The 25,892-nt window shown below is 33.7% G+C and overlaps 1 protein-coding gene across 1 annotated transcript in view; it reads left to right on the forward strand.

Annotated features, from left to right (window-relative positions):
• Nucleotides 1-25,892, forward strand: part of LOC145307602 (adenylate kinase isoenzyme 5) — a 128,138-nt gene that overhangs the window by 42,012 nt on the left and 60,234 nt on the right. Inside the window, exons 6-8 of the mRNA XM_080150056.1 lie at nt 6,495-6,593; nt 13,720-13,743; nt 16,723-16,802. Coding sequence (XP_080006182.1) covers nt 6,495-6,593; nt 13,720-13,743; nt 16,723-16,802 — 203 coding nt within the window. The remainder of the gene's footprint in view (nt 1-6,494; nt 6,594-13,719; nt 13,744-16,722; nt 16,803-25,892) is intronic.

The raw sequence follows: 25,892 nt of genomic DNA on the forward strand, positions 1-25,892 counted from the left end.
GTTAAACTCAAGCGATATTTACAATTTTATGAATTTTTTTAATAGCGGGGTTATTAACATAGGATTTTATTTGATTTTTGTAGATTTTCTATGTGATTTTTGTAGATTTTTTCACATAAACAATTTTGCCTCGCCAGCGAGCAGTAACCCAAATTTTAAAGAATCCACCTCTGGTAATAAGACAATGCAATTTAACAAGGATAACAACATTCATATATAACACACATACACACAAACACACACACACAAATACACAAACAGATAAATACACACACGCACACATACACATACACACATATACACAAACACACCACATACACAAATACATGCATATACGCACACATACACACACACATACACAGAAACATGCACATACACACACAAACACACATACACACACATACAAACATATATACACACAAACACCCACAAACACATACACAGAAACATGCACATACCCACACACACAGATTCACACACATACATATACATACAGTCTAGGGTGGGTTCATATCGGAATTAGACAAAGCGGGGATATGCAACAGATAAAATTAACCTTAAAAACATTTCTGACCGAAAAAGAATTTTAAAAAATTTAGTTTTAGAACACGACCACTTAAAGATATAATTCATTACTTATTAGTATGCAAAGACGACATTCAAAATTTTTTGGAAAGGCCTTGAGGAGCTGAATCAGGAACTTTTGTCCGTTTCAAAATATCTCGTTCCTAGCCTTAGAAATCACTAAAAAACCACATTTTTAAAAGTTTTATTGAGAATTGTCCAATTTGTAGAGGTTTTTTTAGAATTTCTCAGGCTAGGAACGAGATTTTTTGAAACGGACAAAAGTTCCTGACTCAGCTCCTTAAGGCATTTCCAGGGAGCACCATGAAGCCATAGTTCTGATTCAATAAATTTTTGACTCCCATTTACAAATAGCTATACAATTGAATGTCTGGTCGTCCGCGCTTTTAAGACTTAGGATAAATTTTAAATCATCCAGAGGTGTATTATATCTATATAAATTGAGTGCAGATCCCCGCTTTGGCCTCAGAAAAAAATGTCCAAAATCGACCCACCCTAACATACACACACACATACACACACACACACACACACACACATACATACACACACACACAAAAATACAATCTTTTAAAACCATTTTGTTTTATTCATTATATTAATGGATATAAAATACGTGGATATTGAGAGAGATTGTCGCAAACCCTGATAAATATTTCGCCTAGCTGACTATTAACAAATCTCCCCATCCCTCCCCCATCTTATGATTTTACCTCATCCCCTCCCCTAACCATAGACATGAACATATTGACCAATATCTGAGAACTATATTAGCAACCTAAATTGACGAGAAAATATCCAGGGAGGGAGGGGACATTGGGCTGTTAATTACCTTAGTCCCCAAAGTCTTATAATAACGTTTTCTTATGCTTTGGGAACTTTTTTTGAATTTTGATTGGTTGGTTCATAAAGTTGACTATCCAAACGTTTCAACCACTAATTGTAATCAACAGAAGGGGTAAATTTGTGTAACATCATTGAGGATGAACATTAATTTATCGGCCATTGTCTTATCCCTTTAGAATCTTGCATAGTATCCATGTATTGCATATCCATTATTGTATTTATTTTAAGCAAAGACAAAATATCTTCAAAGATTGAATCCGGTGTTTTGCGTCAAAAGTCATTGTTGAGCATTAAAACCCCCCCTTTAACTTTGAATAAATTTAAAATAAAGGAGGGGGGGTGGGTGGGTAGTTTTTTTGTTTGTTTATTATTTTAGGTCAGGTTAGGTTAGGTTAGGTTTTCTCTCCACTACACAAGGGTAGACATTGGATAAAAAAATTACCCCCCCCCCATTTTTTCAATATTCATGGAGGTAGGGGACTTTGGACAGTTTATTACACTAGTCCCCAAAGTTTTTTAATAACGCTAGCTTAACAACTTTTGAAACCTTTAATTGGTTGGTTCATTAAGTTTCCAAACGTTTTAACCACTAATCATAAACTACATAAGGGGTAATTGTTTGTATCATCATTTTGAATGTACATCAATTTATCGGCCATTGTCTTATCCCTTTAGATCCCTGTAAAAGAACCTTCATGCAGTATGATGACAATAGTAATGCATTAGCCCTAAAACAGGCCTAGCATATTATCATGCACAGTTAGGACTATCAGACAAAGGTTATGGAAGCACCTTTTCCCAGAAATCTAAAGGGATAAGACAATGAACAATAAATTGAAAATCCCAAAATTACCACTGTATATTAATGTTATTGGTAGAAAAATTTGGAACCAACCAATCTAAATTAAATAAAGGTACCCAAAGATTTTAAGTAACAAACTTTGGGTACCAGTGAAATTTACAGAGATGGGTTTTTGAAAGATGGATGCCGCGTTTTTTTATTCGCGAAATATAAACAGAGTATACAACTATTTATTCAATTGTTTCGCTTTTGTTGGTACGGCCTTCATAGAAGAAAAACAAATTATCTTCAATCCCTTTTTGCTGCATATTAATTACTGCATTTTTTTTAGAGCTGTATTAGACATTATACAAATGGCTAAAATAATAATTTTAAAATTTTAAATTCTTAAGTTGTATACTCTGATGAAATCCTAGTTCAATCAATCAATGTCTAAAAAATGTCGAAAAAAACGCAGCATTCATCTTTCAAAACCAAATCTCAATCCAATGTCCCCGCCCTTCCTTTTTTTTACGGTTCACTATTTTGCCGATCTACAAAAATATTTAATGTTTGAAATCTTAAATAACTTCTTAACTCCAGACAGGGAGGGGACATTGGGCTGTTTATTACACTAGTCCCCAAAGTTTTAAATTAACGTTTTTGGGTATAGTCCTTTTCGTGGCAACGCCTCTTAAGGGGCGTTTCTTCGTATTTTTACAGTAGCTTTTCTTCTATTTCTCGCCCCTAATCCTTCGGGGCAATCACCTAACCTTATATATCCCAGTCTTACCTAAAATAATCTATCAAAGGTCATTGTGAAAATACGATGAAACGCCCCGTAAGATGCGTTGCCACGAAAGGGGCTATACCCAAGTTTTCTTATTAGTTTCTTAAAGTTTTATTATAACGTTTTCTTATTTGTTGGCTTAACAACTTTGGGGAATTTTATTGAATTCTAAACGTCTCAACCACTAATTGTAATCTACAAAAGAGTAATTTTGTGTATCAACATTGGGTATGTACATCAATTTATCGTCCATTCTCCTATCCCTTTAAATCCTTGCTTATATTAGTCTCCAAAGTTTTTTACAAACGTTTTTTGATTCGTTGCTTCAACAACCTTGGGGACTTTTATTGAATTGGTTAGTTCATTTCGTTGAGTGTCTAAACGTCTCAACCACTAATTGTAATCTACAAAAGGAATAATTTTGTGTATTATCATTGGGTATGTACAACAACTAATCGGCCATTCTCCTATCCCTTTATATCCCTGCATCTCAACTCCCCAAGCTAAAATTAAAACTTGAAACACAATTTCAATTTTTGTTCATTTTCAACACATTATAGTTTTAAAGTTAAGAACTCCATGAAATAGGATTCAATAATTTCAGGAATCTAAAGGGATAAGACAATGGCTGATAAATTCCTGTGCATCCCCAATGGGAATATACAAAATTACCGCTTTTGTATAGTACAATTAGTGGTTGAAACGTTTAGACACTGAACTTATTAAGATCATCTGTCTATATATCTATAAACCTGTCTTTTATCATTCCATATCTCCAATTCAAATCAATATATACAGGGTCTTTCTAAAAGATATGTTTTTGGATATAAAAGAACCATTCCTGTGCTAAGTATAGTATAGGATCAACGTGGTAAAATGATCAAACTTACTTAAAACTTTTTAACCTTTTTCTTTAATCTTACAATGTAGCTCCTACATGAACTACAAATAGCACAAAAATGGTACATATATTTCCAAAAACTAGAGTTCATGACGATTCATAGGTATGCAAAACATTTTTCTACCATTAACAAAAGCTGCACAATATGAATTTAAAAAATATGCGCCTTTTAAATCCATAGATCTATAAAAATATAAATTTTAAGGATTTTTACAAATATTTTGGAAGATTTTTTTTACATAATAATTTATAAAATGATTAGAATCATATAATTAATATATAATATATATGAAATAAGTTTAAGTTATATTTAGCAAAGCTAAAAAATTACCATGTCTGTCTGTCTGTCTGTCTGTCTATCTGTCTGTCTGTAACGCTATGGGATTTTTTAAGCTGCTAGAAAGACAATTATCTTCATTTTTGGTTTTAACAAAGTTTTTATTTTTTTCTTCTGCTATTTAAGATTGTGATTTTTCATTTGAAGATCTATAGATAAACAGAAAAGTAGCTTTCTTATTATTTTTCACATATTTTCATTTATTTTAGATGTCTTTGTTCTGATTTTTCTGTTTATATTTTGGACATCTTTTAATAAATTGTGCTATGCTACTTATGAATAATGTCATTTCTGGTATGGCTTTAAAACAGATTAATATCTTCTGGATTAAAAATGGTTCTAAGCCATACTGAAAAATTATGTCTCCTATCTATTATAGACAATTTTCAACACATAATAAAATGAAAATCATAATATTAACCCTTAACGGAGGTGGGCGTTACACGCCCCACCTCCGGTTTTTTCTATCTCATTTTCTGAGTGTGAAATATAATGGTCTATAACTGAGAGACTTTTTAAGTATGTGTATGACACATAACTGAGAGTTTTGAATATCTCCATCCTGGCGGGCACATAATGCCAGCAAACCTGGCAGGGGTCATCCAGGTAAAGAGCAAAAATATTGTTTTTGACTTAAACAAAGCATTACCAAAATTCTAAAATATCCTGTAGTAGTACATTCTTATATTAAATACAGGTATTCAAGTCAAGATCCTGCACGTCCTGATCCTCAAGGTCTACAGAAATCTTAAAAGGCTCCTGTGACCATAATTTTTTACTTAGAGACTTCAAATTTAAAACTTAAGCTTTTCTTACATGTCTTTATAACAGATCAAAATTTTATAATGACTCCCCACCGTTTTCCCTGCAGCTAGTAATCTTTATCTGTCTGTGTAATTTTATTATTTTTAGTTATAATAGTTTTCTTTTATCCATTTTAATTTTTTTGTAAATATCTCAACCTGTTTATATCTCAATACATCAATCAATCAATCTATGGATCTATCTATTGATAGATTAATCTATGGGTCTGTCTATCAATCAATCTATTTATTAATCTATCTATCAATTGAACAATGTATGGATCTTTCTATCAATCTATCTATTGATCTATTTATCAAACTATCTATCAATCTAGTTATCTTTTTTTTTGTCTATTTTTAGACCTATTAGACCTGAAGATAATCTTAGTGAGAAAAAACAACTTAATTTTGATGAACAGATCGAGCAATCAAACAATCAAATTATAGCTCAATCTATCAATCAATCAATCTATGGATCTATCTATCAATTGCTCAATCTATGGATCTTTCTATTAATCTATCTCTTGATCTATTTATCAATCTATCTATTAATTTATCTATCTAACTTTCTATTTTTAGACATAATAGACCAAAAGATAATCTCAGTAAAACTAACTCAATTTTGATGAACAAATAGATAGATTAATCTATTAATCGATCAAGCGATGGATCTATCAATCAATCAATCAATTGATGTATCTATCTATCAATCAATTTATCTATGAATCTATCTATCAAATGATAGATCTATCTATAAATCGATGGATCTATCTATCAATCTATTGATCTGTCTATCAATCAATCAATTTATATCTCTATCTATCAATCAATCAATCTATGGATCTAACTATTAATCAATCTACATATTTTTCTATTTTTAGACATAATAGACCAAATGATAATCTCAGTGAGAAAAACCAACTCAATTTACAGATAGATCGATCAAGTGATGGATCTATCTATCAATCATTCTATCTATGGATCTATCTATCGATCGATAAATCTATGGATCTATCTATCAATTGATCAATCTATGGATCTATCTATCAATTGATCAATCTATGGATCTATCTATCAAACAATCTAACTATGGATCTTCCCATCGATTGTTTAGTCTATGGATCTTTCTATCAATCTATTCATTAATCTATTTATCAAACTATCTATCAATCTAGTTATCTTTTTTTTTGTCTATTTTTAGACCTATTAGACCCGAAGATAATCTTAGTGAGAAAAAACAACTTAATTTTGATGAACAGATCAAGCAATCAAACAATCAAATTATAGCTCAATCTATCAATCAATCAATCTATGGATCTATCTATCAATTGATCAATCTATGTATTTTTCTATCAATCTATCCATTTATCTATTTATCAATCTATCCATTGATCTATTTATCAAACTATTTATCAATCTATTGATCTGTCTATCTATCTTTATATTTTTAGATATAATAGACCCGATGATAATCTCAGTTAGAAAAACCAACTCAATATTGATGTCCATTTTGATGAACAGATCATCTGCCAGTGGTTTTCTAATTTCAGGTATACTTATCTATCTTTCTATCTACTTATATGTATAGATCTATCTATCAATCTAGCTATCTATCGATCTATATATCGATCTCTCTATTGATCTATCTATCAATCTATCTATTTATCGCTCTATCTATCAATCTATCTATCGATCTATCTATCGATTTATCTATCGATCTATCTATCGATCTATCTATCGATCTATCTATCGATCTATCTATCGATCTATTTATCGATCTATCTATCGATCTATCTATCAATCTATCTATCGATCTATCTATCGATCTATCTATCGATCTATCTATCGATCTATCTATCGATCTATCTATCAATCTATCTATCGATCTATCTATCGATCTATCTATCGTTTTATCTATTGATCTATCTATCGATCTATCTATCTATCAATCTATCTACTGATCTATCTATCATTCTATCAATCTAGCAATCTATCAATTGATCTATCAGTTGATCTATCTATAGATCTATCTATAGATCTATCTATAGATCTATCTATTGATCTATCTATCAATCTGTCTATCGATCTATCTATCGATCTATCTATCAATATATCTATCAATTTATTTATCAATCTATATATTAATCTATCTATCAATCTATCTATTAATCTATCTATCAATCTATCTATCAATCTATCTATCAATCTATCTATCTATCGATCTATCTATTGATCTTTTGATCTATCTATCAATCTATCTAACGATCTATCTATCAATCTATCTATCGATCTATTTATTGTTCTATATATCGAACTATCTTTCAATCTATCTATCAATTTATCTATTGATCTAGCTATTATCTATCTATCTATGTTTCTTTTTTCTATTGTATGCTCTTAGACTCAAATAAAAGTAAGTCAGAAATCATCAATATGATCTAACATGGATCTTAAGGGATAAGACATTATAAATTGATGTACATCTCTAAATGTAGATTATAATTTTAATAGATTTAAGAAACGTTTGGATTTTCAACTTAATGAACCAATCCATCAAAAATCCCAAAAGTTGTTAAGCCAACACATAAGAAAACGTTATAATAAAACTTTGTAGACTAGTATAATAATAAACAGCTCGTTGTCCCCTCCCTCCCTAGCCAGCTAATATCGTAACTGTTACAAATAGATATACCCAAAAATCTAAATTTTGCATTACTATTATTTTAAACGCCTATTACTCCCTTAATATATAAGCTCTCTTGATAAAAAATAATTGATTTGGCAGCCTATTAAATCAATTTTATTTGATCATTTTATGAAAAATCCTCAAAATAAACAGAAAAAATCTACAAGGTAGTTGAGAGTCAAAGCGATTCAGCCATATGTGCCAATCCACAGATGAGTTATACATCAATTTGTCGTCAATTGTCTTATCCCTTTAAATCCTTGGTTACTTATATATGTGTGCAACATTTTAAGGCTTCATTTTTTAAAGAAATAAATGTGATTGAAAAACATCTTTTTATTAAAATGGTTTCTTTACATTTCGTCAGAATGTAATGTGTTATGATCAATTAACTAATCTTTCTATTTATCTATCTTTCTATCTACAGGGTGCGCCACATAAATCCGGACTTTTTCTTATTTTTAAAAAAATGAACATAAAATCGTCAATTTCAAAGATTTTATTGAATTTTAAAAACTGGGAAGCAAACTAGCTATATGACTATTAGATTATTCAATAAAATCGCCGCCAGCCTCAATCACCGCCTCTACCCGCCCCCTGAACCGCCCCCAGACCCTGGTCACCATGTCCCTGTCCAAGCTAGCGAAGTTCTCCTTCATAGTGGCAATGAGGGAGGTCTTTGTGGTATGGGCGCGTCTATTGGTTCATGCTTTAATGGCGCTCCAGGCCCAAAAGTCAATTGGATGAAGATCGGGGCTGCTGGGAGGCCATATCTCTTTAGGGACGTGAGTAACTGCAGGATCCAAATTCACCCATCTTTCAAGCTACCCTTCGACACGGCGGCTCTCATTTGAGCCACAATTAAGCTAGAACAACGTGCAATACCTTTTTGGAAATGGCATGAAGATTAAGCTAGGGTTATCATCGCAACACATAGTCTAAAACGAGTTTTAAGGTTACAAATGGGCCCATGTAGTCGAGAACCGAGAAAATTTCACGAATTTTCACGATTTTTGACGTTTTTGACCTCTCAAAATCTGCCACGTTTCACTTTGATGGAGTACTACGTCCAAGCCATTTCAGATAGAGAGCTCTAGTCTTTTTTAGTGTCTTACTTATGTATCTAACAGTATCCCAGCAAGTTGTATAACTCTACCTCACCTACAGATGGGCTGAGGTCAGATTTAGTGGGCCCTAGTCAAGAATCCAGGGTAAACTATCAGCGCGTTTCGATTCTGCCATGTTGAACATAAGCGATGCCAGCTTTGAGAATACGTCCTCCATCGTCTAAAAATCTTTATGGGCAAAAAGATAACTACCCAAGCTTTTTATAGTGTGGTCAAACGTCATGATTGGTCAAGTAGTTTTGGTGCTATGGCCGTTTGAAAAAAGTCCGATTATGTCATGATTAATCTTCTTACTATTGATCTCTTTAACCTTTTGCTCTATTGCTCAACTTTTTAATATATATATATATATATATATATATATATATATATTATTATAAACTTATGATCTATTTATCAATCTATCTATCTATCTATCTATCTATCTATCTAATCTATCTATCTATCTATCTATCTATCTAATCTATCTATCTATCTATCTATCTATCTATCTATCTATCTATCTATCTATTTATCTATCTATCTATCTATCTATCTATCTATCTATCTATCTATCTATCTATATATATATCTATATATATATATCTATTTATCTATCTATCTATCTATCTATCTATCTATCTATCTATCTAGGTTACCCAAGAAGTATGCGTGACAAAGGAAAGTTCCATCTATCTATCTATCTATCTATCTATCTATCTATCTATCTATCTATCTATATATCTATCTATCTATCTATCTATCTATCTATCTATCTATCTATCTATCTATCTATCTATCTATCTATCTATCTATCTATCTATCTATCTATCTATCTATCTATATATCTATCTATCTATCTATCTATCTATCTATCTATCTATCTATCTATCTATCTATCTATCTATCTATCTATCTATCTATCTATCTATCTATCCATCTATCTATCTATCTATCTATCTATCTATCTATCTATCTATCTATCTATCTATATATCTATCTATCTATCTATATATATATCTATCTATCTATCTATCTATCTATCTATCTATGTATCTATCTATCTATCTATCTATCTATCTATCTATCTATCTATCTATCTATCTATCTATCTAACTATCTATCTATATATCTATCTATCTATCTATCTATCTATATATATATCTATATATATATCTATCTATTTATCTATCTATCTATCTATCTATCTATCTATCTATCTATCTATCTATCTATCTATCTATCTATCTATCTATCTATCTATCTATCTATCTATCTATATATATGGTGCATTATTTGCCAAATGTACCACTTTTCTGCACTACCTCTCCGATTTTGTTAATACTCTATATTTTGGTCCGTTGGGTCATTCAAGGATGCTGGATGGCCAAAAAAAAGTTTCAGAGTCCCTGGATGTCTAGATATCTAGCTATCTATGAAGGTCGGTAACAAAAATGTAAAAAACACCCATTTTTTCACAATTTTAAAAATTAATTTTTTCATCAATCTTACATCCAATCTATACATTTTATACACCAAAATGATCGTTTATTCATGTAAAAAGTGCACATAATGCTATTTTGGCCAAAACTCTAATTTTACAGGGTGTCCAACAAAAAGTGTATTTTGGATATCTAGCGTAATACCCAAAATACCTGTCCGAAAAAAATCATTTTTTTTGGCTTAAATCCTGTGTTTTATCTGTGTGCATGTGTGGTATAAAACGGTTTGGACCACCCGGGACTATAAGGTTGTCAAATTTCACTTTGGGACACCCTGTAAATGTGATTTTTGCGTCTGTAGAGCTAAAACTTGGTTCAAATTGGCTATTTTTTTCAAATTACTCTAATATGTGTCTTAGTATGTTTGGCCATAGTGTTTTCTGACCAGATCAATATTTTCATATTTTTTGGACACCCTGTATTTTCAAAAAAAGAGAAAATTTTTTTTTGTTTTTTTTTTAATTTTTTTTCTATTTTTAAGTTACTTAAAACTGTCATATAGATACAGATTTTGACTAATAACAATAATATTTGCCTATTTTACAATTTTTTACACTTTTGGGACACCCTGTGCATGTTATTGAAAAATGATGGTTTTTGCCCATTTTTGGGGGGAAGGAGTCGTTTTAGGGCCATAGACTATTTCTTCATTTTTGTAGAACTTTTCAAGACACATTATTTGTTAATTAAGCAAAAACCGCAAAAACCGAACCGTTTTGCCGTTATTCACCGCCAAAGGCGGAATTTTTTTACGTTTTTGCCGTTCTGGAGGTTGAAATGGGCATTTGTGGTAAGAAAACGTTGATTTATCAAGATCCCTCTTAAATACTTTTATTTAGGTAATTTTATTTACTAAATTTCATATTAAGTAAAATTTTTTGTGCAGCTAACCAGGGAGTAAGGGAGGGGACAATGGGCAGTTAATTCAATTTTGTAGTTGTGACCCTTTAAGGTTGAAAACCCAGATATTTTCAGATAAAACAAGTATTTGCAATATAGCAACCTTTAGTGGAAATTTTTGACTTTTTGAATTGTTTTTAATTCGAAATGCACCATCCTTAAACTGATGCTTTACTACAAGCCTTTGATTCTAGAGATCAAAACCCTTGGTTACAATTCATTTCCATAATTGTTATTATTTAAACTTCGGAAAATTAAGGAAATACATATACCATTTTACTTTTACAACATCTTTTAACCAAATTTTTTTATTGTATTTATTAAAAAGCTTAGACATGAAAAAGCCTTTAAATAATTATATTACAAAACTTACTAAAACAATTACCTTCCTACAGAACTTTTAACTCAAGTTATTTCATTTAACGAAATAAAAATGAGATACCTTGCATCAAAATTTCATACTACATAAATAAAATAGTTGAGAACATAAGTACATCTTAATTTTAAAGATCTTAAGGTTTAAGTAACATATCTTAGGATAACTGGTAGCTGCGCTCCTAGCATCCAGGACAGAAAAATAAAATAACACCATCTTGAGATTTTATTGATAAACAAACCTTGAACAACTCAGGACTTCGTGAATTTTCCCTAAAATTTTGAAATTAATCGGATCATTACTTACAGAAATATTAAGCTAAAGACAAAAAACTTTGCCTTTACATTAAATCAATAAGAAACATCTAACATGTCTAAAGTAACGAAAAGAGCTAACCGTTACGGACGTACAAATGTGCGGGACCTAATTATAGGAAGGCTTTGCTCATAATAACTAACAATCTTAATATAATTTCTTTCTACAACGCACTAATCGGAATGAATTAACATTAAACAAGAATTAGATATAAAAAATGTAATGATTCAATTTACAAAATAATTTTCAAAATCAAAATATTCTGTCTGCTTGTTATTGTTTATCATTTTGTTGACGCGCTAGTTTGCCGCGAGATTATGCATGATTTTGCGTGACGTCATTCATAATTGGTCCCCAAGATTGGTTAGAAACTGCTAAATTCTTGCATGTTCCCTTTAAGCCAGTCCCCAAAGTCTGAGGCTCCTAAAAATTGAATATTTGATCCATTGTCCCCTCCCTTACTCCCTGGCAGCTAACCGTTTTTCGTCGAGATGGATTTCAATTGTTAAAACAAGAAAATTAAGTGAATATAACATAAATAATTGCTATAACATAAGTGATAAAAGAAACATAAATCATGTGCATTTGAAATTCCTTTTGACAAAAATCGGTTGGATATACAAAAAAATTTACTTCACATGAAATTTAGTAAATTAAAATGCCTAAATAAAAGTATTTCACAGTTATCTTGATAAATCAACGTCTTCTTACCACAAATGCCCATTAGAACCTCGGGAATGGCAAAAAACGTAAAAAATTCTGCCTTTGGCGGTGAATAACGGCAAAACGGTTCGGTTTTTGCGGTTTTTGCATAAATAACAAATGATGTGTCTTGAAAAGTTCTACAAAAATGAAGAAATAGTCTATGGCCCTAAAACGACTCCTTCCCCCAAAAAATGGGCAAAAACCATCATTTTTCAATAACATGCACAGGGTGTCCCAAAAGTGTAAAAAATTGTAAAAAAGGCAAATATTATTGTTATTAGTCAAATTCTGTATCTATATGACAGTTTTAAGTAACTTAAAAATAGAAAAAAAATTAAAAAAAAACAAAAAAAATTTTTTCTCTTTTTTTGAAAATACAGGGTGTCCAAAAAATATGAAAATATTGATCTGGTCAGAAAACACTATGGCCAAACATACTAAGACACATATTAGAGTAATTTGAAAAAAATAGCCAATTTGAACCAAGTTTTAGCTCTACAGACGCAAAAATCACATTTACAGGGTGTCCCAAAGTGAAATTTGACAACCTTATAGTCCCGGGTGGTCCAAACCGTTTTATACCACACATGCACACAGATAAAACACAGGATTTAAGCCAAAAAAAATGATTTTTTTCGGACAGGTATTTTGGGTATTACGCTAGATATCCAAAATACACTTTTTGTTGGACACCCTTTAAAATTAGAGTTTTGGCCAAAATAGCATTATGTGCACTTTTTACATGAATAAACAATCATTTTGGTGTATAAAATGTATAGATTGGATGTAAGATTGATGAAAAAATTAATTTTTAAAATTGTGAAAAAATGGGTGTTTTTTACATTTTTGTTACCGACCTTCATAGATAGCTAGATATCTAGACATCCAGGGACTCTGAAACTTTTTTTTGGCCATCCAGCATCCTTGAATGACCCAACGGACCAAAATATAGAGTATTAACAAAATCGGAGAGGTAGTGCAGAAAAGTGGTACATTTGGCAAATAATGCACCATATATCTATATATCTATATATCTATATATCTATCTATCTATCTATCTATCTATCTATCTATCTATCTATCTAGGTTACCCCAGAAGTATGCGTGACACAGGAAAGTTCCATGTTGAATCAATTATAGAATTCGGAGGGTGAATCATAAAAATTAAAAAAGTATATAACCATTCAATTATAACCTTAAAGAACTATATACATATACTAGCGGATGCGCCCCTAAAAGCCTCTAGGGGCACTTAAGGTACGAGGGGGAAATGTCGACTTCATCCCATTTTAAATTTGAGTTTCAAGAGTAAAAAAAATATTTAGGGGGATGAAGACACCGTCCCCAAAAATAGTTTAAAACATTCCCAGGACCTATAAGAATCTTCGCTGAAAAGGAGAACAATATTGGTTCAGCGGTTAGCGAGATCCTTCGGGACAGACAAAAAACGCTTACTACTTTATATAATAGGATAGAGAGAGGGAACAATGGGACTATGTTTATTACACTAGTCCCCTAAGTTTTATGATAACATTTTTTTATTCGGTGGCTTAACAACTTTGGGGACTTATAATTGGTTAGTTTAAAGTTGATTGTCAAAATGTTTTAACCAATAATTATAATCTACAGATGGGGTAATTATGTGTAACATCATTGGAGCTGTACATCAATTTCTCGGCCATTGTCTTATCCCCTTAGATCCCTGTCGACGAGCACATTTGGGAAGGGAGGGAGAGGACATTAGACTGTAAACTATACTGATTCCCAAAGTTTAAAGATAATCCAATTATTTCTAATTTGAGAAGTTGATGTACATCAATTTATTGTCTATTGTCTTATTCCTGAGCTGGATCTTTAAATCATTTCAATGGTGCGCCAAATCGGGGTGCGCCGAATTTCAGCCAATCACAGCGCGGCATTTCGTAAAATGCTTTGCTCTCATTGGTGGAAAGTTGGATCACCCCGATTTGGCGCACCATTGAAATGATTTAAAGATCAAGCGGCACTGCAACCAGCAACCCCCCCCCCCCCTCCCCACTATTTTTGTCATTTTTGATTTTTGTACTCAAAATATGTTATCAATCGTATCGTATTATAGACAGCTTTCCGCGGATATTAAAATAAAAAATTATGAAGTCTGACACAAAACTGAATTTTTATTTTCGTGTTTGTAATACGATGTTATACATGTTTTTTCAGTATTGCTGGGAACCGGTTCTAATCCAGCAGATATTGATAGGTTACGAAGCCATATTTGAGAAAAAAACATTCATGAATAAATTAATCTTTAAATAAGGATGCCAACATCCATAAAAGCTCTAAAATTCTAACATTCCTAAGTCAATGGTAGGAGCTATCCGGTTTGGACGAAAGGACAGACGGACGGACCCTGATTATGGGTAATCTTCGCTTTCAAAATAGTTAGATGTCATAGACTAATGGATTTATAATTAATTGGATCTTACACCAGATTATCACATCCCTATAATAAAGTAACAGGATGTTTGTACCGAAGGTTCTCGCTAACCGCTGAACCAATTGGGTTTTCCTTAACAGGGTAGCTTCTTAAAGGTCCTGGGAAGGTTCATAACTATTTTCTTGGGGGGTGGGACAACCCCAACCCCCCCCCCAAAAAAAAAAATTAGAAAATACCCCCCCACCCAAAAAAAAATAATTTAATTTTTTTAACTAAAATTAAAAATGAGGCAGGGGGGGGGGAAAGACCCCCCGAAGAAAAAAAAATTTCCATCCCCCCAAATTAAAAAAAAAATCTAAAATAAGAAATTGGGTTATCATATTTGACTTCCCCCTCCTCAAGTTCCCCTTGAGGCCTCTAGGGTCGTAGCCGCTAGTATACTAATAAACTGAAACTTGTAACTGGCTAAAAACGAAACCCCACTCCCATCAACCTTCTTTACCCCACACTCCCTCCCTTCATACTGGGTGAAGGCACTGACTAATAAAAAGATCCATGTTAGCAAGCTAAATTGACGACAATTTTTTCCCTATCATAATATCCACGCTTTTTATACATCCATTCATAAACAAATAATTTGAAAATCATTAAAGATTAAGAATCAATAAAAAAAATTTCTTACGGAAATTTTCTTTCAATTAATATTTAAAAATCTTTTTTTGCAGTGAAGCTTTTCTATAATTAGAGGCAGTCCGTCTATTACGGATAGCTCTAATCGTTTATTTAGGCATGTTAGAACTGTCCTAGCTATTTCAAACTTGACATGGGGATTCCTGTGATAGTTAGGTTTGATAATCATTACCATAATATCTGTAGGTTTTTTTTATGTTAATTGGAATACTGATTCCTAAGACAATAAATTACAATAAAATGTAAATATGTTCTTATAGAGTATCCTGTATTTACGCATTGTTGCTATAAATTTATTTCCAACTTAAATTCTGCTTATTCAGTAATGACACTACAACAAGTGTTTTATGTTCATTTGTCCTACCCTTTCATAACTTCGTTTTTTATGAATGTTGTTATTCTTGTTAGATCAAATATAAATCTTGTAAAACCTACATTTCAATTTTAATTATAAAAAGAAATATAATCTTCTTTTTTTTGTTGGGGGGGGGGGGGAGGGGGGTTGTGAGTTTTCTTGAGTTGTCGGAAATATCCTCCCTCAAATAGTTACTCAGACCTGTGAGAAGCTACATTGTAAAGGAGAACCATATCGGTTCAGCAGTTAGCAAGATCCTTTGTTACAGACAGACAAACACACATACACAAGTCACTTTTATATAAGTAATTGAGGCTTCACCCCTAGAGGCTTCTAAGGGCGATTGTTTTTAAAATTGAGATTAAAAGAAGTTTTTTTTTGATTGGGGGGGGGGGGGGGTTGGTAATTTATATTTATTTTGGGGGAGGGTAATGTTTTTGTAGGGCCGATTTTACTTAGGAGGGTGGTGATACCCTCCCTTAAAATTGTTATAAACCTTACCGGACCAATGAGAAGCTACCCTGTTTAGGAGAACCTGATCGGTTCAGTGGTTAGAGAGATCCTTCAGACAGACATACATTGTTCTACTTTGTATCATAGATTGACCCAACATGAAACCTGATGTGTCCAGGTGAATATCTGGAGACAGTTGGAAAGCTGGATGGTGTCATCCTGCTCAACTGGAAAGAAAGAACCTTATCGACTCAGGTAAACCCACGACCGTGGCTCAATACGTAGCACATCTATTTATCTATCTATTTTTTCTATCTATTTTTCTATTTATCTATCTATTTATCTATCTATTTATCTATCTATTTATCTATCTTTTTATCTATCTATTTATTTATCTATCTATTGATCTTTGATCTATCTATTCATTTATCTATCTATTTATTTATCTATTCATTTATCTATTAATTGATCTATTTATCTATATATTTATCAATCTATTTATCTATCTATTTATCTATCTATTAATCTATCTATTTATCTATTTATCTATCTATTTATCTATCTATTTATCTATATATTTATATATCTATTTATCTATCTATTTATCTATCTGTTTATCTATCTATTTATTTATCAATCTATCTATCTATTTAAACTATCTATCTATTTATCTATCTATTGATCTATCTATTAATCTATCTATTCATTTATCTATCTATTTATTTATTTATTTATCTATCTATTTATCTATCTATCTATTTATCTATTTATTTATCTATCTATTTATCTATCTATTTATCTATCTATCTATCTATCTATTAATCTATCTTTTTATCTATTTATCTATCTATTTATCTATCTATTTATCTATCTATTTATCTATCTATTTATCTATCTTTTTATCTTTTTATCTATCTATTTATCTATCTATTTATCTATCTATTTATTTATCTATTTATCTATGTATTTATCTATCTATCTATCTATCTATCTATCTATCTATCTATCTATCTATCTATCTATCTATCTATCTATCTATCTATCTATCTATCTATCTATCTATCTATCTATCTATCTATCTATCTATCTATATATCTATCTATCTATCTATCTATCTATCTATCTATCTATCTATCTATCTATCTATCTATCTATCTATCTATCTATCTATCTATCTATCTATCTATCTATCTATCTATCTATCTATCTATCTATCTATCTATCTTTCTATCTATCTATCTATCTATCTATCTATCTATCTATCTATTTATCTATCTATCGATCTATCTATTGATCTATCTATCGATCTATCTATCGATCTATCTATCGATCTATCTATCGATCTATCTATCTATCTATCTATCGATCTATCTATTGATCTATCTATCAATCTATCTATCAATCTATCTATCAATCTATCTATCAATCTATCTATCAATCTACCTATCGATCTATCTATCTATTTATTTATCTATTTTTCTATCTATTTATCTATCTATTCATCTATCTTTTTATCTATTTATTTATCTATCTATTTATCTATTTATTTATCTATCTATTTATCTATCTATTTATCTACAGTATGACCCTCGAAAAAGTATCTTTTATGGTATACAGCCATTATTTCTTAATGTATTATCAAAAATAGCATATGTCCGTGTTCTCTGTATATTTCCACACAAGCATATATAAAAAATTAACTTTACCTCCATTAACACTGGAGATTTTTAGAGCTAAAGTTTTGAAAAAGTGACTGAGCAAAAAGTAACTTTTAACATAAATTGACTTTTTTGGCAAAATTAAGATAGAAATCCTATTATCTTTGTTACTAGCAGAAACTTTATACAAAAATGAAACAAAAAAAATAGGTTTTAAGTTAAAAGCATTTTTTTACACATTTTTTTTGAGTTTTTTGAAAAACTTACGGGTATAGTCCTTTTCACGACATCCCTCCATAAGGAGCGATTCTTCGTATTTTTCACAGTAGCCTTTCTCCTATTTCTAACCCCTGCAGGGGGCTCTAACCCTGCGGGGCCAATTACCTAACCTTGTGGGGCAATCACCTAACACAATATAACCTAACCTAACCTAAAATAACCTATTAAAAGCCATTTTAAAAATACGAAGAATCGCTCCTTAGGGATGTCATGGAAAGGACTATACTGTGATATAGACAGACTTACATAAGTTAATGATAGAGTAGACTTAATGTTCAATTCAAAATGCAAACAGATTTTTAAGTATTTATTATATTGGATTAAATGCAGTTTTTGAGTAAATAAGATTATATGTTGATACTATATTTAGAAATGATTAAATATGTTAATAAGTCAAAACTACTGATTATTCAAAGCTGGATAGTTCTGAAGTAGCAGGATGTCTGTCTGTATATCAGGACACCAAACAACAGGATGACTGTCTGTTTAATTAATACAATGTATTAATTAACTATGCACTTTGAAGGGGTAGAATATCTGTCTGTGCAAACTATCTAAAGTAGTAGGATGTCTGTAAATAGCTGTATTGGTCTTAATAAAGACTCGAACCCAAACCAGATAATGTTCTGTGTTAGGACTCTCAATATCAACTGACTTAAATATATTTTCTCTTTATTCTTTCTGAGAGCAATTAAAGAGCAATTAAGAGTAACAATTAACATATGGTCTGCAAACTTAAATATATGACATCACAACATAAATATATGACATTTACCCCCTTCTGAAACCATCCAGCTAAGCATGGTTTCACCATCCATCAGGTTGATCCAATAAACTAGGATCAATGTCTTCACTGGGTGAACCTACATCGAAATTAACCCCGGCCTCCAGTCCTTCCTCTCCTTCACCCACTGGAGGAGGAGTGTTCAGCGCCCCTCCACCAACCTCAGCCGAAACGCCCACTGTCGCCGCTATGACAGCATTACTCGCTGCAGCAGTTACAGGCCCTCCTACAGCCATCATCACAGCATCATTTACCGCTGAGGCGGTATCATTCGCAACAGCCACCTCTGCAGCAACCGCTGGCCCATCTGCCGACATTGCCACCTCCATCTCAACGCCACCAGTGACCTGAACACCTCCCGAGACCATCATCACTCCGTTGCTAGCCCCAGCACCGTCAGAAGTTCCAGCCTGCTGCAACTGCCAATATGACGCCGCCGGTAAGTCATTGTTTATTCTGCGCCGGATCTCGCTAAGCTCACTAAAAATATTGGACAGGTGCCTTTGCACTTCAGCCTCTTTTTTCGCCATCTCAGAAATAGCCTCTTGAACCTTAGTTCCCTGTCCTGCCAAAACACTTTCCACTTGTTGGCTCACCTGCTGTCCCAACTTGGCTGAACTACTTTCCCAATTATCAGTCATTGCTGTCTGTACACTTTGTACCATATAAGAAGTCTTTTGCTGTGCAGTAGTAGCCACCATTTGCTGCATCTCTGTATCTACCTTCCTTATACAGTCCATTAGATCCCTCTTATGCGAGGCCAACATATCTTTAATCCGATTATGACTGTCCGTCTGCCAAAGTTTCTGTGCAGTGTTCAAACTTTTGACTGATTCTCTTACAGCTTCACGAATTTTTTCCTCAATCATAGGCTTTAGAGTCACAGCAACAGAATTACTGATTTTACCTATATCTTCATCACTGAGCGGCGCCAAGCCACGTTTGTCATTCTTGCGCTCAGCCTTATTTCTCTCAACCTCAGCACGTAAATCTGGTAACTCCCTCTTTTGTTTAGGCCCAAGAGAATCTGCCCCAGCAGGCCGCTTGACCACGCCCCTTCTGGAAGTACCTTCCCCAGCATCATTATAAGCATTGCTGGCTCCCCTTCTGGAAGTACCTTCCCCAGCATCATCATAAGCCTTGCTGGCTCCCTTAGACCTGACCGACCCAGCAGCCTGATTTGGCACAAACTTACCAAATCTGCGCCGTCCATCACCAGAACCAGTATCTGCCACCTTTTCAGGCTTGTCCGTAGTAGGCTCAGTCCAACTGTCTATCTCCGAACCACTCTGTTCACTGGGCAGACGATCCCTGGAATCAAGCTCAACTTCAAGACTCACGTTGCCAACATCGTCCTCATCATCATATCCAGGCTCATACCTGGGGGATTCTACATCATACTGCCTCCTGTCATCTCTTCTATACACAACATGCCGCCGATTAGATCTGCCAGCTTCCAACATCTCAACAGACGGTTCACGCTCCTCCCGCCGACCAGACGGCCGCTGATACCGCCTTTCGTTTCCATCTCCATTTCCTGATAATAATCAATAATTAAATATTAACATTTTAATATTTTAATATTTTAACATTTTTCATATATAAGACGACATTCAAAACGAAATACTTTACATAAATTATATTTATCAGGGATGCCAAATTTTAATTACTGTTTTCCCGATAACGCGAAAATTTGACGCAATTACACAGTCTGCCTAGACAACCAACACACAGCAATCCAATAACCACCCCAGCAGCACCCATCACCGCCATAACAAAATGCTGCCAACTATTAGTCAACCAATCAATTGAGGAATTATACAAATGTACAAACCAATCTTCTGTCACCTCTACAACAAACGCATTTGAATTAGCAGCCAATTCCGAAAGTTTAGCCTCTTCCACAGACTCCAACACCTGTCCTTTCTCTCCCTTATCCAGCAGATGCTCAAAATTCAATGGTACCTTCAACCAACTATCCTCCAACCGTTTAGTCTGAACCAGCTGCATTCCTGCCCCCTTATTGCCTAGATATAATCCAGGTTTAACTCTCACAAATACTGGATTTTTCCTACACTCGACAACCATTAACAAGGAAACATTTTTAACTAATCTTGTGAATGGTTCTACAGCAACAATTCTATCATCCATAAACAGAGAGAAATGACCAAGATAACACGGCAAATCTGCTCCTATAGTCACATTCAACCATCTTTTTTTACATACAGACACAAGCTCCATCTCCCCCAGATGTTGTACCAACAAATTTCCGACTTGCTTGATGTTGGAATGAAACAAATTATTCTCCCAACACCCCTGTTCTGCCTGCAAAATCCTTTCCACTTGATGATAGGAAGAAGTTAACTGTAATAATAAAGCACCATCCTCCTCTTTTTTTCGCATCCAAGGAAAGAAATTCTTTTTAGCAGTTGTAATCCACAAAACTACATCAGGAACGTTGGTATGAAAATAATGCAAATCAGTCAGAAAGTCAGAAAACTCCACTTTTTTCCCCAGTTTTAATCCCAACGAAAACTGTGGAGAAATCGCCAACCAACTTTGGCCACCCTGATTATTAGCATCATCCGCCATATTAGAAAATGTAAACAAAGTTAAATTTACAATTTCAACAGTCCGAAAATAACTAAAATAACGTCTATCTTCCTGTGATCTATTGTGAACTATCACTCGATCAAGCCCAAGCCGCAGATCAGACTCCAGACAGTGTGCCCCAATGAACTGGTCCTCAAGAAAACAACTGTTATCAGGTAACATTGAAATTTGTATATTTTTCAAATAACTTGTAATCTGAACTTCTTGAAAAGTATTAGGCACAAAGGTATTATTTAAATAAATACCATCTCCTCTGCACTGAGGGTCAATCCCATACGTCATCATATCATCATACAGGATGCTACCATTTATGAAATAAGTCAGTGACCGGTCATAAAACGCTACAGGCAACCGTCGTCCATCTATGTCTAACACCCTCTGTTCCTCCATCCTTTTACAATCTTCACTAGAAATTAACTCATCACTACTAACAACAGCTGGTGCCCCTAAATGTAGATGGCTATATTTGCCGCAATACCAGGTGTGAACCGTTCTGTCGACGTGACATTGTACCGCGGGCAAAAATCTCACTCCAACTTTTTTTAACAGATGACCGCTGACTGTTCCATTAAACTCATGCTGACCAAATACTGTACATTCTGAAGCCCTCAACTCAGGACCGTCGCCAACACACTCCTTTACTTGCACAGATATCACATCAGCACCACAAGGTAACAAACACAATCCCCAAATTAAAAAATATTTACCTGATTTAAATTTATTATTATGACCAGACATTATTAGCTGATAACTGTTCACCAATTCACCCGCAAATATCAACTGATTTAGCCTTTCATTGCAGGGCAACTTTCTACCTACTAGCTTTGTCAGCACATATTTGTTATTAAAATAATCAAATAACAATTCATGAACTCTTATTATAATATATTTTTTTTTAAAATATTTATATGTATTTTAATAATATTTTTTTCTCAAAAATAATTATTATCAGCTCTCCTTTCCCTACTTTCTCCGTCCTCGAGTTCCTATCTGAACATGTACCACAGGACCCCCTACCTGAGATCTTAACCTCCTCCCAGTGTCCCATAAATATTTCGCCACCCGTGATCCACTTTTCTTAATTGTAACTAATTTTTCAGGTGAAGATTGTGGCGGCGCCGTAGTCAAAAACGATTGTTCCGATGGAAGCTCAACCTCGTCAAAATTACCCTCAGCTACAGGAGCAGGCACCACAGATTCATCTGTCACTCCCACCTCTACTCCTTCACCTACAGGTATAATTTCTCTATTCTCATTCTCTGAAACTCTGTCATTATCAACCTCAACCTCACTCTCCTTCTCCTGAATCTCGTCACTCTGTCTTTCCTCTGCCAACTCAAAACCATCATTTTCAGATGACAAATACACAACATCTTCACTCTCTCTCTCCTCTACAGTTTCTTTCTCTACAGGCATATTGTCAACCTCCAAAAATATCTCATCGGACGGACAAATTTCAGGTAAAGGAAAAACGTTAAAATTAACCTCCTCCCCTAGAACTTCCGTTCGAGCATGAATTTTTCGAATTTTATCCCTAGCTACAACCTGATTTTTCTTGATGGGATTATTCCCAAAAGGTGCCAACTCATACAATGCATCCGAAAATTTCTTAACTACAATAAAAGGCCCTCCATAGAAAGACTGTAATTTCTTGGACACGTCAGTTTTTACAATATTAAAGAAAGCATAACAAACATCTGTAACTCTTAATGCTTCCCTCTGTACTCTGTGTTTATTTTGAACCTCTAAATATAACTTGGATTTTGTAGAAATTCTCTTAATTACATCCTCCATATTTTTCAGAAATTCCAAATACGACCGCGAGGATGAAGATTCAACAGACGGGACTGGTGATAGAAAATCGAGAGGAATACGTGGCTGCCGACCAAAAACCAGAAAAAATGGAGAATATCCAGTTCTAGTACTCTTGGAACAGTTAATCACCAACGTAGCCAAAGGTAATTTTTTAGCCCAGTCCTTTGTTCCATGATTTTCATCTACTTTCAAAGCAGCATACAAACTTTGATTTTGCCTCTCTACAGGATTCGAATTTGGATTCCTGGGGGGAATTAGGACAGTATCCACCCCCAATCCTTTCATCACGCCTTTAAACACATTGCTTGTAAAATTTGTACCTCTATCCGATCTCAAAGCTCTAAATAAACCATAGGTAGGTACAAAATTTTCCAATATAGCCTTTACAGTTGTTTCAGTTTTAGCATCAACCAACGGACATGTAAAAACATATCTAGAAAATAGACAAACCATGATTAAGACAAATTTAACCGTCTGTCCCTGATGATAACATGGAGTCCAAGGTCCAACCAGATCTACGGACATATTAGCAAAAACTTCACTACTTTGAACAGAATGAGTTATAGGTGAAACATGTTTAGGATTACTTCCAGCCTTTTTCAAACATGTAATACAACTTCGTATTCTCGATTCCACAAACTTGTTCACGCCAGGCATAAAAAATCTCTCATTTATCTTACGTATTGTCTCCTGCACACCTCTATGTCCAGAACCATATCCACCATGAGCTGAATCAAATATATCATTGTATAAAGAAAGAGGCACTACAGGCCTCTCGACGAAACCCCCTTCGGCCAAAGGCTGTCTGAAAATTACAACCCCCTCTAGCACATACATATGGCCAATAAGATTGTACAATAGTTCTTTTCTGCCCGATAACTCCGCCCTCTCATAAGACGACAACTGTCTCCTTTCCAATATCCATAACCTTATTTCATTTAGGATCTCGTCCTGCTGAAGACTACTTTGCCAGACAAACTCAACATCCGCCTCATCCTCTGCAGAATGTACCTGCATAATAGAATAGATTTGATCCAGAAATGGTGAATCATCCAGGTAAGGATCCAAAATTTTATTATCTGTCTCTCTACACTCCTGACAATCCTTCAGTCGATGATTCTTACAATCTAACTCAGTTCTCGACAAATAATCTACGTTCACATGCTTAGTCCCCTGTCGATGGATAACTGTAAAGTCAAAACTTTGCAAGAAAGTTATCCATCGATAGGTGACACCGTTTATTGATCCTTTAGCCCAACGTTTATAATGCACTAGTGAAATACTGTCTGTCCGAACCAAAAACTCACGAAACCTACAAAAGTGTAAAAAATTCTTTAATGCATATACTAATGCACCTAATTCTCCTTTATAGGAAGGATAATTTTGTTCTGCAGCATTACACTTCTTACTACAGACACCAAACACTCTCTCCACACCATCCTGTTCTTGCGAAATAATCCCTGCAAAATACTGAGAACTATAATCTACATCCACAATAAAAAGATTAGGATTATCCCATTGAGGATAGCCTTTACACATTTCAGTCTTGAACATTTCCATAAATTCAGTCCATACTCTGTTCAACTCTTCTGTCCACTTTATTATAGTGTCATTCCTGTGACTATCCAACATGCACGACCTCTTGGCATAATCAGCAAAATATCCTCTGTAATAATTAGTAAATCCCAAAAATTTCTGCAACTCCTTCCCTGTTCTAGGCTTGCCCCAATCCTTAATCCGTTCCAGATATGCAGGATTCATTTTCAATCCATCGGCACTAATAATATGTCCCAAATAATGGCATTCTCTAGTCAATAAATCACACTTATCTAAATTTAATTTCAGGTTGACTTGCCGAAGAACTTGAAACAGTGCCTGCAGATGCTCTACATGTTCCTCTGGACTTGATGAAAACACGATCAGATCGTCCAAGTAGCTGATACAGAATCCATACATACCTGGCAGGATAGACAGCACCTTATCCATCAGAGCACAGAACAGGCTGGGTGCATTACACAACCCAAATGGCAACCTGTTAAACAAATACATCCTGTTTGCTGCACTAAAAGCTGTTAACGGTTTAGAGTCTTCATCCATAGTCATCGAATGGTAGGCAGCTGTCAAATCAAGAGTACTGAACACCTTGCCAGAACCCAGCTTCGTCAAATTATCCGAGATCAGTGGCAGCGGCCACGC

This window comes from Acartia tonsa, chromosome 15 (genome assembly GCF_053477335.1).
Source record: "Acartia tonsa isolate MP-2025a chromosome 15, ASM5347733v1, whole genome shotgun sequence".
In the NCBI taxonomy this organism is placed as follows: Eukaryota; Metazoa; Arthropoda; class Copepoda; order Calanoida; family Acartiidae; genus Acartia; species Acartia tonsa.